Raw genomic sequence first — 13,057 nt, 5'->3', positions numbered from 1 at the left:
TATAAATGGGAAATATACTTTTTAAAATGCTAGTTATTCTGTCATACACACTCCCCTTCAATTTTAGCATCTTCATTTGTACTGGATACTTTTATTATTTATGGGAATGCATGCCTTTTAGAGTAAAACTCTTTATGTGCTGAAAGGAAATTAAGGAGGTTTGGCTCTTTTACTCCATTATTGCAATTAAGAATTTAGCATCATCAGTGCCAAAGGACAAAAGTGGTTCATTTGCCCTAGGGGGACAGGACAGTGATAAGATGATTTTTCGTCAAGGATCATTGGGTCGTAATTAAGTTACATTCATGGCTATTGCTTTTTGAAGGATGATTGGTAAATGACAGGCTTCATGTGCTTAGTACGGACAGTGTTCAGTAGGGTTTTTTCTGCCTCTGTCAGAAAATCCTGTTGAGCCTGATAATGTAAATGTGGCATTTTATTCTGAACAAAAGAGCAGGGAAATGAGCTATCTTGTCTAATCATTCAGTTGTTTAACACCGACTTCCAGTTTAGACTCAATTGGCTGGAAAGCACTTGACATGTGAAGTTAGTGCTGTTCGGAACGCATGTTTGAGTAAATTTTAAAGTAAGTGACAGCTAAATTGTACCTAGGGAAATTACAAAGCCTTCAACACAGTTAATTTTTTGGGGAGGATTAGTTGTAATTGCAACACCAGTCTCCTTGAAGATTCCTCATTTATAGATGATGAACAGAAAAAAAAAAAAAAAACATTTAGCTCTTTCAAAGGCTGGTTCTCTTAACAGAATAATTTTTACGAAGATGCTGGTTTCTCTTGAATTTGATTGCTCTCCACACGGAACAACTCCTTAAGATTTATAGAATAGTTTGTTTTTAGAGTGTTGAAGTGCTTTTTCCCCTAGTTTTAAACTTTTTTTCTTCCTTAAACTCCCCCTTTCTCTAGTGATTTCAGATTTTGAGAGCTTTTCAAGTCAGTAATCCCTTTAGGTAAATTGCCACTTCACTAACACTTTATGCATAGTGTTGAAGCACTTTATTCCAATTAAAAATCAATATTTGTCATTTTTGGTTGTTTAAATTAAGTATGCTCTCTAGATTGCAAAGTTATTTACTATAAGGAGATTAAGTTTGAAGCTACTGATAGTTGAATAGGTAGTTGTCACTAGTTGTTCTAACAGTATAAGATTGTGTGAAATGCATTTATGACTTTTGCAGTTATGTATAGAAGGAATTTGACTTAGGAGTGCTTTGTTTCCTGGTATCTTTGAGTAGATATTTTTTTGATCAGTGGATGCCTCCTATGAATGTATGTCCAGTGTTTATTTTTCTCTCAATGACATGATAGCATATTTAATTCCATAATAATGATTAAAATGAAAGGTGATATCCGATTTGCCATATGAGCTTCACGCTTGCCATTTTAGATGTTCCTCCATGAAATAATGCGAAATTAAAGTATATAGGGTCATATTCTCTTAAAAAGTGAATTGGAGATTCTAGAGTTAATTTTAATATGGGCCAATTCCATTCAAGTTAATAAATAAAACTCTTTTTTTAAAGATCTATTTATTAGAGAGAGAGCAAACTAGAGAGAGCACAAGAAAGGGGAAGGGCAGAGAGCAAGGGAGAGGAGAGAATCTCAAGCAGATTCTACTGAGTGCAGAGCCTGATGCAAGGCTTGATCTCATGACCCTGAGATCATGACCTGAGCTGAAACCAAGAGTTGGATGCTTAGCCAACTGAGCCAACCAGGTGCCTCCAATAAAACTCTCTTTTAAGTGTTCAGATTAGTTACAAGACTCAGCCTATGATATATATGTGTTCTTTTTATTTTTTTTTTTTAAGATTTTATTTATTCATGAGAGACACACACAGAGAGAGAGACACAGGCAGAGGTAAAAGCAGGCTCCATGCAGGGAGCCTGATGTGGGACTCGATCCTGGGTCTCCAGGATCAGGCCCTGGGCTGAAGGCAGCGCTAAACCGCTGAGCCACCTGGGCTGCCCTATATATGTGTTCCTAAAATTCAGAATTACAGAATCTTTTTTCTGTTCTGCCTTCATATTTAGACTCATAGAATTTGATAAAGCTTGTATTTGCATCAATCAAAAAAATTTTTAAATGCTGCTTGTTTGTTAGTATATAGTTTCATTCATGAAAATTATTCATTGAAATATTCGGGGAGTGTCTAGTCGTTGAAAAAAATCATAGTGGGGGGCAGCCCGGGTGGCTCAGTGGTTTAGCGCCACCTTCAGCCCAGGGCCTGATCCTGGGGACCTGGGATCGAGTCCCACATCGGGCTCCCTGCATGGAGCCTGCTTCTCCCTTTGTCTGTGTCTCTGTCTCTGTCTGTCTGTCTCTCTCTCTGTGTCTCTCATTAATAAGCAAATAAAATCATTAAAAAAAATCACAGTGGGTTTGCCTTTTTGTTTTGTTTTGTTTTTAGAGATACCAATATGTTACAGAGTTGGTTTTCTTTTAGCATTATTTGAGGTTTGTGAAAGCAGTGGCTAAATTTTTATCAGGAATGGGCTTTTAAAATTTTGTAACACGTTTGTACATAAAGCATTCAGAATTTTGAATACAGACTGAAGCATAGAATCAAAAGTTGTGTTGCATCCAGAATTAATGTAAGATTTCTTCAAAACATTACTGTTATTTTAGAGTAATGCTTTAAATCTGCTGTAGTGTTTTAAAGTAGACAAAGGAAATCACAGAATCATTCTAGGTCACAGAGCCTAGAATTACACTGTGTGGTAAAGTGCTGTTCCATATGTTGGGTATAAAGCAGTTTCCACCTTTTCCTTTTGATATTTTGCTGTTCTTACTGATTTTATCTTGCCTAATAAAAGTGGTACTTTCATGTGATGATTTTCTCTGCCAGTGTGAAACATTTGAATTGATGAATCTAATAAGCTGAAATTCTTAGAACCTCACATTAGAGAATTAGAACTGGAAAGGAGGGCAGCCCCGGTGCCTCAGGGGTTTAGCGCCGCCTTCAGCCCAGGGCGTGATCCTGGATACCTGGGATCATGCGTGGAGCCTGCTTCTCCCTCTGCCTGTGTCTCTGCGTCTCTCTCTCTCTCTCTCACTCTCTCTCATGAATAAATAAATAAAATCTTAAAAAAAAAAAAAAAAGAACTGGAAGGGAACACTGGTCCTTGGGTTCAGCCATTGTGATAATCTGCTTTTCCTCACCACTTCTGGAAATTGATCGCATGGCTATAGCCCAGCTGCATATAGTACTTATCAAGTGGGAATGCAATTCAAATGTCCTGTGAGTATTTAACTATTTTCATAGCAGTGTCAGCTTAGATACTTTTTCATATTTTTTATTTTTATCACCCAAGGTTTTAAGCTTCAGTAGGAAAGATTAATGATTTCTTCAGATGGACATACAACAGATGGACATTTTTATCTCTTTTTAGTATGACATGATCCAACCATAAGTCAGAATGTAGATGATAGGGATTGAAAAGAATGTACTAATTATTAGTTCATTCCCCCCCCCCCCCCCCAGTTCATTAGTTCATTTCTGTTATCAGTCCACTTGTATGAAATGTTTCATTATAGATTTCATTTTCATTTTGTTGGCAACCTGAGAGTAAGTAGTGGTACTTAAAACTACTAACAAATATATGAATTATTTCCATTTTGCTATTCTTGTCTTTTTTGTTGTTGTTCTAAGCATGTATAATCTTCTGAAGCATATATTTGGAGACCAAAGACTATTAACATGTCTCTTTGATTGACAGAACAATTATTCATTCATTTATTGATAGCTTTGACCTAATGTAGGGGAAATACAATTGAGACATACTCTTCTATTTTGGGAATTGATCTGAAAAAGCAGATCATACTCCCTTAAAAAATCAGTTTATGTTAGTTGTTCTCTTGAAAATATATTAGTAGTTTTCCATTAGATGGAATTGTAGAAAGCTAATAACTGAACTTGTGTCTGAAGAAAGGGAAATACTGATTATATAAAGGTTTATATCATATGTGGTAGCTACTGTAGCATTTCTCTTGTATGACAGTAATCTAGCCTGCAACATCTACTTGCCGTTTTGAAATTAACCTGTAATTTAGTCTTCACCCCAAATGACAAAAATTCAAATTACTCTGTGGGGTGCCAGAAGATGCACTGTAAACAGGGCTTAGGAAGGGGATAAGGTAGAGAGCTCTGGCAGGATCGGCTCGCTTTCACTGTGTCAGTATTATTGCAGTAAAATTAACACTTCTTCATGGTATTTTCCTTTCAGTACAGCTTAAAATCTTAATCTAGATAAAATAGTAATTCAGTCTCGGGCAACAGAACATTTGTATAATGGACCAAAATGTTAGGGCTTCAACAGAAATTTTTAAAATGCTTTCCTCTTTTTGAAAACTATTGCATGTAAGAGCAAGATGTTTTCTCCACAGAGCTTGTTATAAACTGTCACTAACCATCCTTTTTTTTTTTTATTTCACGCTTTTCTTTTAAAAAATATCTTTCATTTCTTTTTCCACATTGCAACACCTTATTAGGTTAAACAAGCCAGCAGTGTTTTTACTAGAGCATAATGTGTAAGTAGATGTAGTCAACTGGAAGTGGCAAGTGGGGAGGCAGTGCATTCCTCTGTTTACCATGGTAGCCTGAGGCTAATCATTGAGTCTCTACATGCCTTAGTTTCCTCATCTATTTAAAAATAAAGGAGGGTGGCATGTAGAATTGGATCACATAATTTCTACAGTTTTTCTGAGGTCTTACATATTTCTCATACTGTCATTTTCCCTTTAAGGGAAAAAGTTTTTGAGGACTCACAAGAATGCATTTCCACACTCTTGTTTAAGAAACTCCGAGTTAATGAAAGCGCCTTTTTCTTTTAATTTATTGCCACAGAAGAGAAATCTTGACTTTACAATGGGAAATAACTTTTGTTTTAAGATTTTATTTTTAAGCAAATTCTATGCCCAACATGGGGCTCAAACTAAAAATCCTTAGATCAAGAGTCTCTTGCTCCATTGGCTGAGCCAGTCAGGCATCCCTGGAAATAATTTTTAAAAACTTGCCCTTTAATGAGGGTTTTCCTGGAATTCGCTGACTTAAGAATGTCCTAGTTTTTGGCCACAATAAGGTTCTGAATATATGAATCTTAATGTTATTTCCTCCTTGCCTGGAGAGGCAGTATGACAAATACAGTGATAAAGTTGAAAGTATTTGAAAATTCCTTGGTAGCTACTGATGGACATTTCATAGTGTTTCCCAAATCTAGAATTATTGAGGACCATAAACACACATAATAAGTTGGAAATAATATTTGATAGTAGTCTTTGTTTTTAAAAATAATGTATTCTTATAAAGCAACTTAATATATGAAATCAAGGGGTGCTTGGGTGGCTTCGTTGGTTAAGTGTCTGAGCCACCCAGGCACCCCTGAAATCAGATTTTATTTATTATAATCTCAGAGAATGCCTTCATTTATTTGGACTCTTTATTAAGAGTGCTATCTAGGGGCACGCAGGTGGCTCAGTGGGTTAAAACGCATCCATTCTTGGGTAGCCCTGGTGCCTCAGCGGTTTAGCACCGCCTTCAGCCCAGGGTGTGATCCTGGAGACACAGGATCGAGTCCCACGTTGGGCTCCCTGCATTGAGCCTGCTTCTCCCTCTGCCTGTGTCTTTGCCCCTCCCTCTCTGTGTGTCTCTCATGAATAAATAAATAAAATCTTAAAAAAAAAAAAATGCATCCATTCTTGATCTCAACTCAGGTCTTGATCTCAGGGTTGTGACTTTAAGCCCCATACTGGAATCCATGCCCAACTTTTAAAATAAAAAGAGCGCTATTTAGCAAGTGAAATGATGAAAGATGAAGAAGGAGAAATAGGGAATTGCTAATGATGTCTGTACTTGGAACATTTGTTTATACTATATAAGGATTGTTTCTCTCTTTGTCCATTTTGGCTTTTTTAAAGCCCAGTCATGTATATTTTGACTGGTCATTGTGCATCTAGATATACTTTATTCATTGTTCATATTTTGATGTTTCCAAGGGATGACATAGGTGCTGCTCTTGACATCACCATCGACTGCTATGAAAAGTATAAAGTATTACCAAGGATTCATGATATCTTATGTAAACTGATAGAGAAAGGCGAGACGGATCTAATTCAGAAAGGTTGGTCACCTCCAGTATCTTGCTGTAGTTGTTTTTCTTTCCCCTCTTGCTTTTTTAATCTCAACCCATTACTATGAAGAGAAAATTAAACAGGAAGGGAAGCACATCCAGTGGGGACTTTTTGTACTTCTTAACTAAAAAGGACAATATCAGTAGATTTTCAGTGCTGTCAATATCCTTGCTTTTAGTAACTATTTGTTTTGCACACTAGCTCCTCTGTTATTTTTTTACTGTTATTTCTTGGTGATCTGCGTTTGTGAGTTTTTTCTCCTCCTCACCAGTTCTCTCCAAAGCTAGTCTTAGATACTTAATGTCATAAATGTATGCTGTTAGGTAAGGAATGTGACAGAAAATTGGTTGATACTGGCACTAGTCTTTTTTTTTTTTTTTTTTTTCTGGCACTAGTCTTTAAGTTAGTGTAAATATTTCTTTTAAAGTTTCTTTATATTTGTCCAGAACTTCAAGTGATACTGTGTTTCTTTATATTTTTTCTTCTACTCTGTAGCAATGAACTTTGTGAGCCAAGAACAAGGTGAAATGACAATGCTGTATGATCTCTTCTTTGCCTTCCTACAAACAGGAAATTACAAAGAGGCCAAGAAGATCATTGAGGTATGATTTTTAACTACAGTATTCTAATTGTACAGCTATTTAGACTCTTAATTGGAATATATTTAAGAATTTTAACCTTTAATTACAATTGTTCTGATTCATGTTAATAAAATTCAATCCCAATAATGGGGGTTGGAGGAGGGGCCTGGCCAGCTTCTTTATTGTATATAATTACGGTTCAGAAAAGGCAGCCTGGTTGTATATTGAATTTGTTTCTTCACTTTGTTAAATTCGCTGTTATGTATCAAAACGATATTTGCATATTAAATCTTGGATTGTGGAACAATTAAATTAAACTGGCATTCCTGGGTGTAAAGTTGCTAATCCTCTTTGCCAAGGAATTCTTTGTTCTTAAAAGCAGTGGAATTTAATTTGCTGCAGACCATGCTCAGATTTATTTGTAATGCTTGTCTACAAGTTAATCAGCCAAACAAGTGCTGTCTGCAACTGTTTGGCATTTAATTTAAAATTTCCTCTTCTTCTCTGTTTTTTTTTTTTTTTTTTTTTAACTATGGTAAGCAGCTTATGGGAAATGGTAGGTGACAAACCTGGCCTGTTTAGGATTAGTGTATTTTATCTAGGCTTGATTGAAATTTTACTTACTGAAATTGATAAGTCAAAGGGCAACTATAAAGTCTGTCCAAATTATGATTAACTTCACTATTAAACAATTCCATTTCCTCTAAACAAAGCATTCCACACAGAAGAGACCCCATTACCTTAGGGAAAATGATTTGATGTGAAATAAATAAAATGTATATCAGTAATTGTTTTTCTCCCAGATCAGTTTGCCATTACTCCATGTCTTTTTCCCAAAGTCCCGTGATGGGTGGGACACAAAGTTGGTATTTGGCCTCCTTGTTTGTATATTAATGACTGCTTATGATGAAGTTGAAAATGTAGGTATACAACCCTGAAAGTTATCAGTTTCTCTTGATGTTTTTCCAAGAGAAGAAAGGTATGAAAAGGGAAGACTGTGAAATTGATTTTAGAATGTTTAGAATGTTCTTCTCTGTTTGTCTTACAACTTAATCTATCCTCCTGTCAGGGGAGTGGGACATGCTATCTTGGAGAGGTGCTTCTATAGCTCAAGTAGCTCATTGTATTTTCTAGAAAATAGTATAAATTTTTTCATTAAAAGTGCCTAGTGTATCTGAAAATGTGAGAAGCTGTGTGCATTTTGAGTTCAGCTGCTCCGTATGCCTGGTATCAGTATTAACAGGGCACTTATCACAGGGGAAATGAAGCTCAGGTATTCAGATAATAGTGACAAGAGGCACTATGGTAGGAAATCATGTGTGTCTTTTTATGTAAAAATAAAGGCATAATATGAAGAGCCAAAGGCATAAGAATGAGTTCTCTTTGCCATCTACTTGCTAGTATGGTAATGGACAGTTACTAAACCTTTTTAAGCTTCCTCCTCTATAAAAGGGAATATAGTATCTTTCTTTAAGATTCAATCACATAATGTATGTAAAGCAGCTTGCATGTTTCTGGATTATGGTCATAATCAATAATATTAATTCTCTTTGCCCCTTAAAAGTGGGGATTGTGTTATCTTCTTTACCCCACATAATTCACAGTATGATGCTTAGCATAAAGGTACATGTTGCCACATGAATAGGCAAGAGAAAACTGCCTCTTAATTACTTTAAAGCTTTGCCAAATGCAGCATCATTGAATGTAAGCTTTTAGGGATGCTGTCTACTGATGACAGAATTTTCGTAGTGGATGTGTACAAAATTGCTTAAAGGATAAAGGATGGCTTTACAGAACCCCTGCAGTATTCTAGGGTAAGACAGCAGGTGTGTGATACATGGGAATATACTGAAGCACATTTCTAGTTTCTTCTTTTTAACAGTTAGTTGGAACTGAAGTGGAAACTTGCTTTTTTCACTATTAAAATTTAAGACCTGGAATTCTTTCTTGTAGTTTTCTAAGGATTATTGAAAATATAAACGGTAATAAAAAATTAATAAACTATGACTGTATCCACATGTGAAAGAATATTCTAAATACTGAGCAACATTTTTTTTGTATCATTCCCCAAAATGCATTAGTGTCTTATCAATGGGTAGATTTGCTAGGGTTGAGTTTCCAAAGCAAAATATACAGTGAAGCTTCTTTGTATTTCAAGCACTGTGGGAGATAAGAAAAGCCAGTCATAAAAATGTTAAATGAAGAAAGAAGAGATTCAGTGTGTAATAGGACTTGTGTTGTTTTTTAAATGAGCTGGTGTACATATATCGTGTATTATATATAATATATTTAACATAGTCTTATATTTTATTTCTATACCTGGATTATTGTAACAGAAGGACTTATAGATGCTATTCTTATAATTTTCTGTAGTAACTGAGTTTTTTATAATGAGCATATAAATTCTTATACTCAGAAAAAGTGTTTTCTTCCAAAAGAAAGAGTAAAAGTGAATCAGACTATTGATTTTTACTAAAAGTGAGTCAGACCAAGAACTAATGTGAAATCACTTGAATATGAGATTAATATTTGAGAATAATTACTATATGAGATCAAGAAGTGTTAACTACTCTAAGAAAGGTATGAATACTTCTGAGAGTTCAAGAGTGGAACTTACTTTCAGTGAAAGAAATTAAGACTTTGGAGGATATGGAGCATGAGGTAGGGATGGATGCATATGATATTCTTTAACATTCAAGAGTTTTATGAGATTGGAAAGGCTATTATAGGTATTAGAAGTAAAGCAAAGAAGTAGAAAGGGGAAATCTTTAAATAGTTCTTTTCCTCCAGCTTTATTGAGATACAGTTGACATGTAACATTGTGTCAGTTTAAGGTGTACAACATATTAATTTGATTACTTCTATTTTACAAAATAATTACTGCACTAGCATTAGTTAATAATACCTCTCCCACCTCACCATTTCTTTTTTGTGGTGAGAACATTTTTTTCCTCTCTTAGCAGGGCAGCTGGGTGGCTCAGTCAGTTAAGTGTCCAACTTTTAATCTCAGCTCAGGTCTTGATCTCAGGCTGGGGAGTTTAAGCCCTGTGTTGGGCTCCAAACTGGACATGGAGCCTACTTAAAAAATATGTGTGTGTGTATATATAAATAAATCTCTATAGGGACACTTGGGTGGCTCGATGATTGAGCATCTGCCTTCAGCTCAGGGTGTGATCCCAGAGTCCGGAGATTGAGTCCTACATCAGGCAGGAAGCCTACTTCTCTCTCTGCCTATGTCTCTGCCTCTCTTTCTATGTCTGTCACAAATAAATGAATAAATAAAATCTTTAAAATAAATAAATCTATATAAATATATTGATGTATTCTCCTAGCAATTTACAAGTATATAATATTTTTTATTAATAACTTTTAAAAAAGATTTTTATTTATTCATTCATGAGAGACAGAGAGAGAGAGAGAGAGAGGCAGAGACACAGGCAGAGGGAGAAGCAGGCTCCTCACAGGGAACCTGATGTGGGACTCGATTCCGGGTCTCCAGGATCACACCCCGGGCTGAAGGTGGCGCTAAACAGCTGGACCACCGGTGCTGCCCCAGAAGCTATTAATTTTATAAAGGAAGTTTGTACCCTTTGACTGGTATCTCCCCATTTCGCCTGAGCCCCTGGCAATCACCATTCCAGGAGTTTGGCCATTTTATTTTATTTTATTTTAATTTTAATTTTATTTGTTTATTCATGAGAGACACAGAGAGAGAGAGGGGCGGAGAAGCAGGCTCCATGCAGGGAGCCTGATTGGGATTCGATCCTGGGTCTTCAGGATCACGCCCTGGGCCAAAGGCGGCGCTAAACACTGAGCCACCCAGGCTGCCCAGTTTGGCCGTTTTAGATTCGACATATAAGTGAGATCATACTCTATTTGTCTTTCTCTGCCTGACATATTTCACTTAGCATAATGCCCTCAAGGTCCATCCTATTTGACCAATTTCCCCTTCATCCCTTCTTCCCATCTTTTTTCCTTTCCTCTTTCCCTTCCTTTCTCTTTCTTCTCTCTCTCCCATTCTTCTTTATATCAATAACAAGTAATTATTAATGACATCTTAGTCTAGTCCTAGAGAAAGACCTTTAAAAAAATAAGTCTATATAATGCAGTAATTGCTATAGAAAAGACCTATTGCAGACTCAGTCTTTCTGAGGAAGTCTTGTATAGAATGAGAACTAAAGGATGAACTGGGAGCCAGCCACATAGAGTGGAGGCAAAATTATTTCAGGTAGAAGGAATTCCCTATGCAAAGGCCCTGAGGCAGGAAAGTACTTCCATCTTTTATCCTTATTTTGTCTCTTAGGACTCTATCAGATAACACTCAAAGAGTGTCTGATACATTATTAAACAGTTAATAAATATTAGTTTTATTCCCTACCTTCTGTGTGACAGTTTTCTCTGTGTTGAAGTCAACCCTTTTGTCTCTCCTGCAGTCTTATTCTTTGCAGGCTAACTATCCCTAGTTCCTCTCGGTGTTCTGACATGTTCTGGAATGAAATTGGGGAAAAGTTCATAAATTATTTTTACAAACTTACATAATACCAGGTAAATATTTTGTGAACTATATTCTGTGTTGTACCAGTGATGATGATCGATGTGACTTTTTTACCCTGTGAATAGATTTAAATAAAATTTATACATGTTCCAAGTATGAAGATGCACTGTTAATCTCATTACTCATGCAGTCATTTCTGTGGGGTTTTTTTTTTTTTTTTGGTCCTTTATCCAAATGCATTTTCTTTTATATATAATTGAAATTATTCAAACCTTAGCTTCATCCTATATCACTGTTTCTGCATTCCATGTGTATAATTAAGAACTCTACTAAAGGAGTGAAAATGAGTGGGAAATATCAGACAGAGACAAAGCATGAAAGACACCTAACTCTGGGAAGCGAGCAAGGGGTAGTGGAAGGGGAGGTGGTTGGGGGAGATGGGGTGACTGGATGATGGGCACTGAGGGGGGCACTCTATGGGATGAGCAGTGGGTGTTATGCTATATGTTGGCAAATCAAACTCCAATAAAAAATATACAAAAAAAAGAACTCTAATGAGCATTATTTTTTAATGACCACATCATTCCATAGTACAAGTGAACTGAATCATCATAATTCCCATCTTGACCTGTAGGTATATTTGATTTTCAGATTATTAAGATCATTTCTTAGAAGTAAGAAATGTTATTATTGTTAAGGCCCCTGATATATAAAGACAGAAATTTTGTCTTTATAGGTGATAGCCTCTTCTGTGGTTCACCATAGCAGAGATTTGGTCTAAAGCTCAGACATCCTGTGTTCTAGTTCCATGCTCCTTTGGCTAGAAATTACAATAAAATGAGATGGCATTTTCTTTTTTCTCTTTTCTTTCCTTTTTTTTTTTCCTTTTTCTTTTTTTTAATTTTAATTGCTTGGGAATATAGGTATTCACTCTTTAAATGTTCAGTGGAATTCACCTGTGAAGCTGTCTGGTCCTGTACTTTTATTTGTTGGGAGTACTTTGATTATTGATTTAGTTTCATTGCTAGTGATTGATCTGTTTGATTTTCTATTTTTCTGATTCCGTTTTGGAAAGTTATATGTTTTAGGGATTTATCCATTCCTTCTCTGTTGTCCAGTTTGTTGGCATATATAAGAAGATGGTGTTTTCTCGTTTAAGAAAGACTTTAGGGGCGCCTGGATGGCTCAGTGTTTGAGCGTCTGCTTTCAGCTCAGGGCATGATCTCGGAGTCCTGGGATCGAGTCCCGCATCAGGTTCCCTCAGGGAGCCCGCTTCTCCCTCTGCCTGTCTCTCTGTGTCTCTCATGAATACATAAATAAAATCTTTAAAAAAGAAAGAAAGGACTTTATTTTTTCAGTCAAGTATTTTTTAAAATACTTTAGTCACCTTCCAGGAAGGAAGTGTTGCAAGGTCATTTAATAACATTCCTTGGATAGTTCAGTTTGTGTTTTAAGACTGGACATTAAGTCTAGGGAGGGATGATACATACAAGTATGAAAGGAGTTAAATTATGATATGAAATGTTAAATAAGTACATTAAAGTTTTCCATAAAGAACTATATTATTTATATTTATTCATAGCCCTTTGAACAGTTCAGTAATTCTGTACTTCCTGTCTGCCATGTTCCAGGCCCTGCTAAGTTTTCCAGTTACAAACACAAAGATCTTGAGTAAGAGTCTGCTTTAAACTTGCTTAGGATTTCTCATTTGAGCCTTTTCCTTTGAGGTTCAAACTTAGATTTAAAGCTAAACACTATTACTAATATTAGTAACACTTTTATAATTCCAAATGATTTTCATATACATCTTCATGTAAGGCACACAAAACAACTCTGA

The 13,057-nt window shown here is 35.9% G+C and overlaps 1 protein-coding gene across 1 annotated transcript in view; it reads left to right on the top strand.

Annotated features, from left to right (window-relative positions):
* The window catches only part of LRPPRC (leucine rich pentatricopeptide repeat containing), a 112,686-nt gene that overhangs the window by 63,067 nt on the left and 36,562 nt on the right, over positions 1-13,057 (top strand). The window contains exons 24-25 of the mRNA XM_077915239.1: positions 6,010-6,134; positions 6,640-6,746. Of these exons, the coding sequence (XP_077771365.1) occupies positions 6,010-6,134; positions 6,640-6,746 (232 nt within the window). The remainder of the gene's footprint in view (positions 1-6,009; positions 6,135-6,639; positions 6,747-13,057) is intronic.

The sequence above is a fragment of the Canis aureus genome, chromosome 11, assembly GCF_053574225.1.
Source record: "Canis aureus isolate CA01 chromosome 11, VMU_Caureus_v.1.0, whole genome shotgun sequence".
NCBI classification, from domain to species: domain Eukaryota; kingdom Metazoa; phylum Chordata; class Mammalia; order Carnivora; family Canidae; genus Canis; species Canis aureus.
Note: the sequence above shows the minus strand (reverse complement) of the source record. Positions and strands in the feature narration are given on the sequence as shown.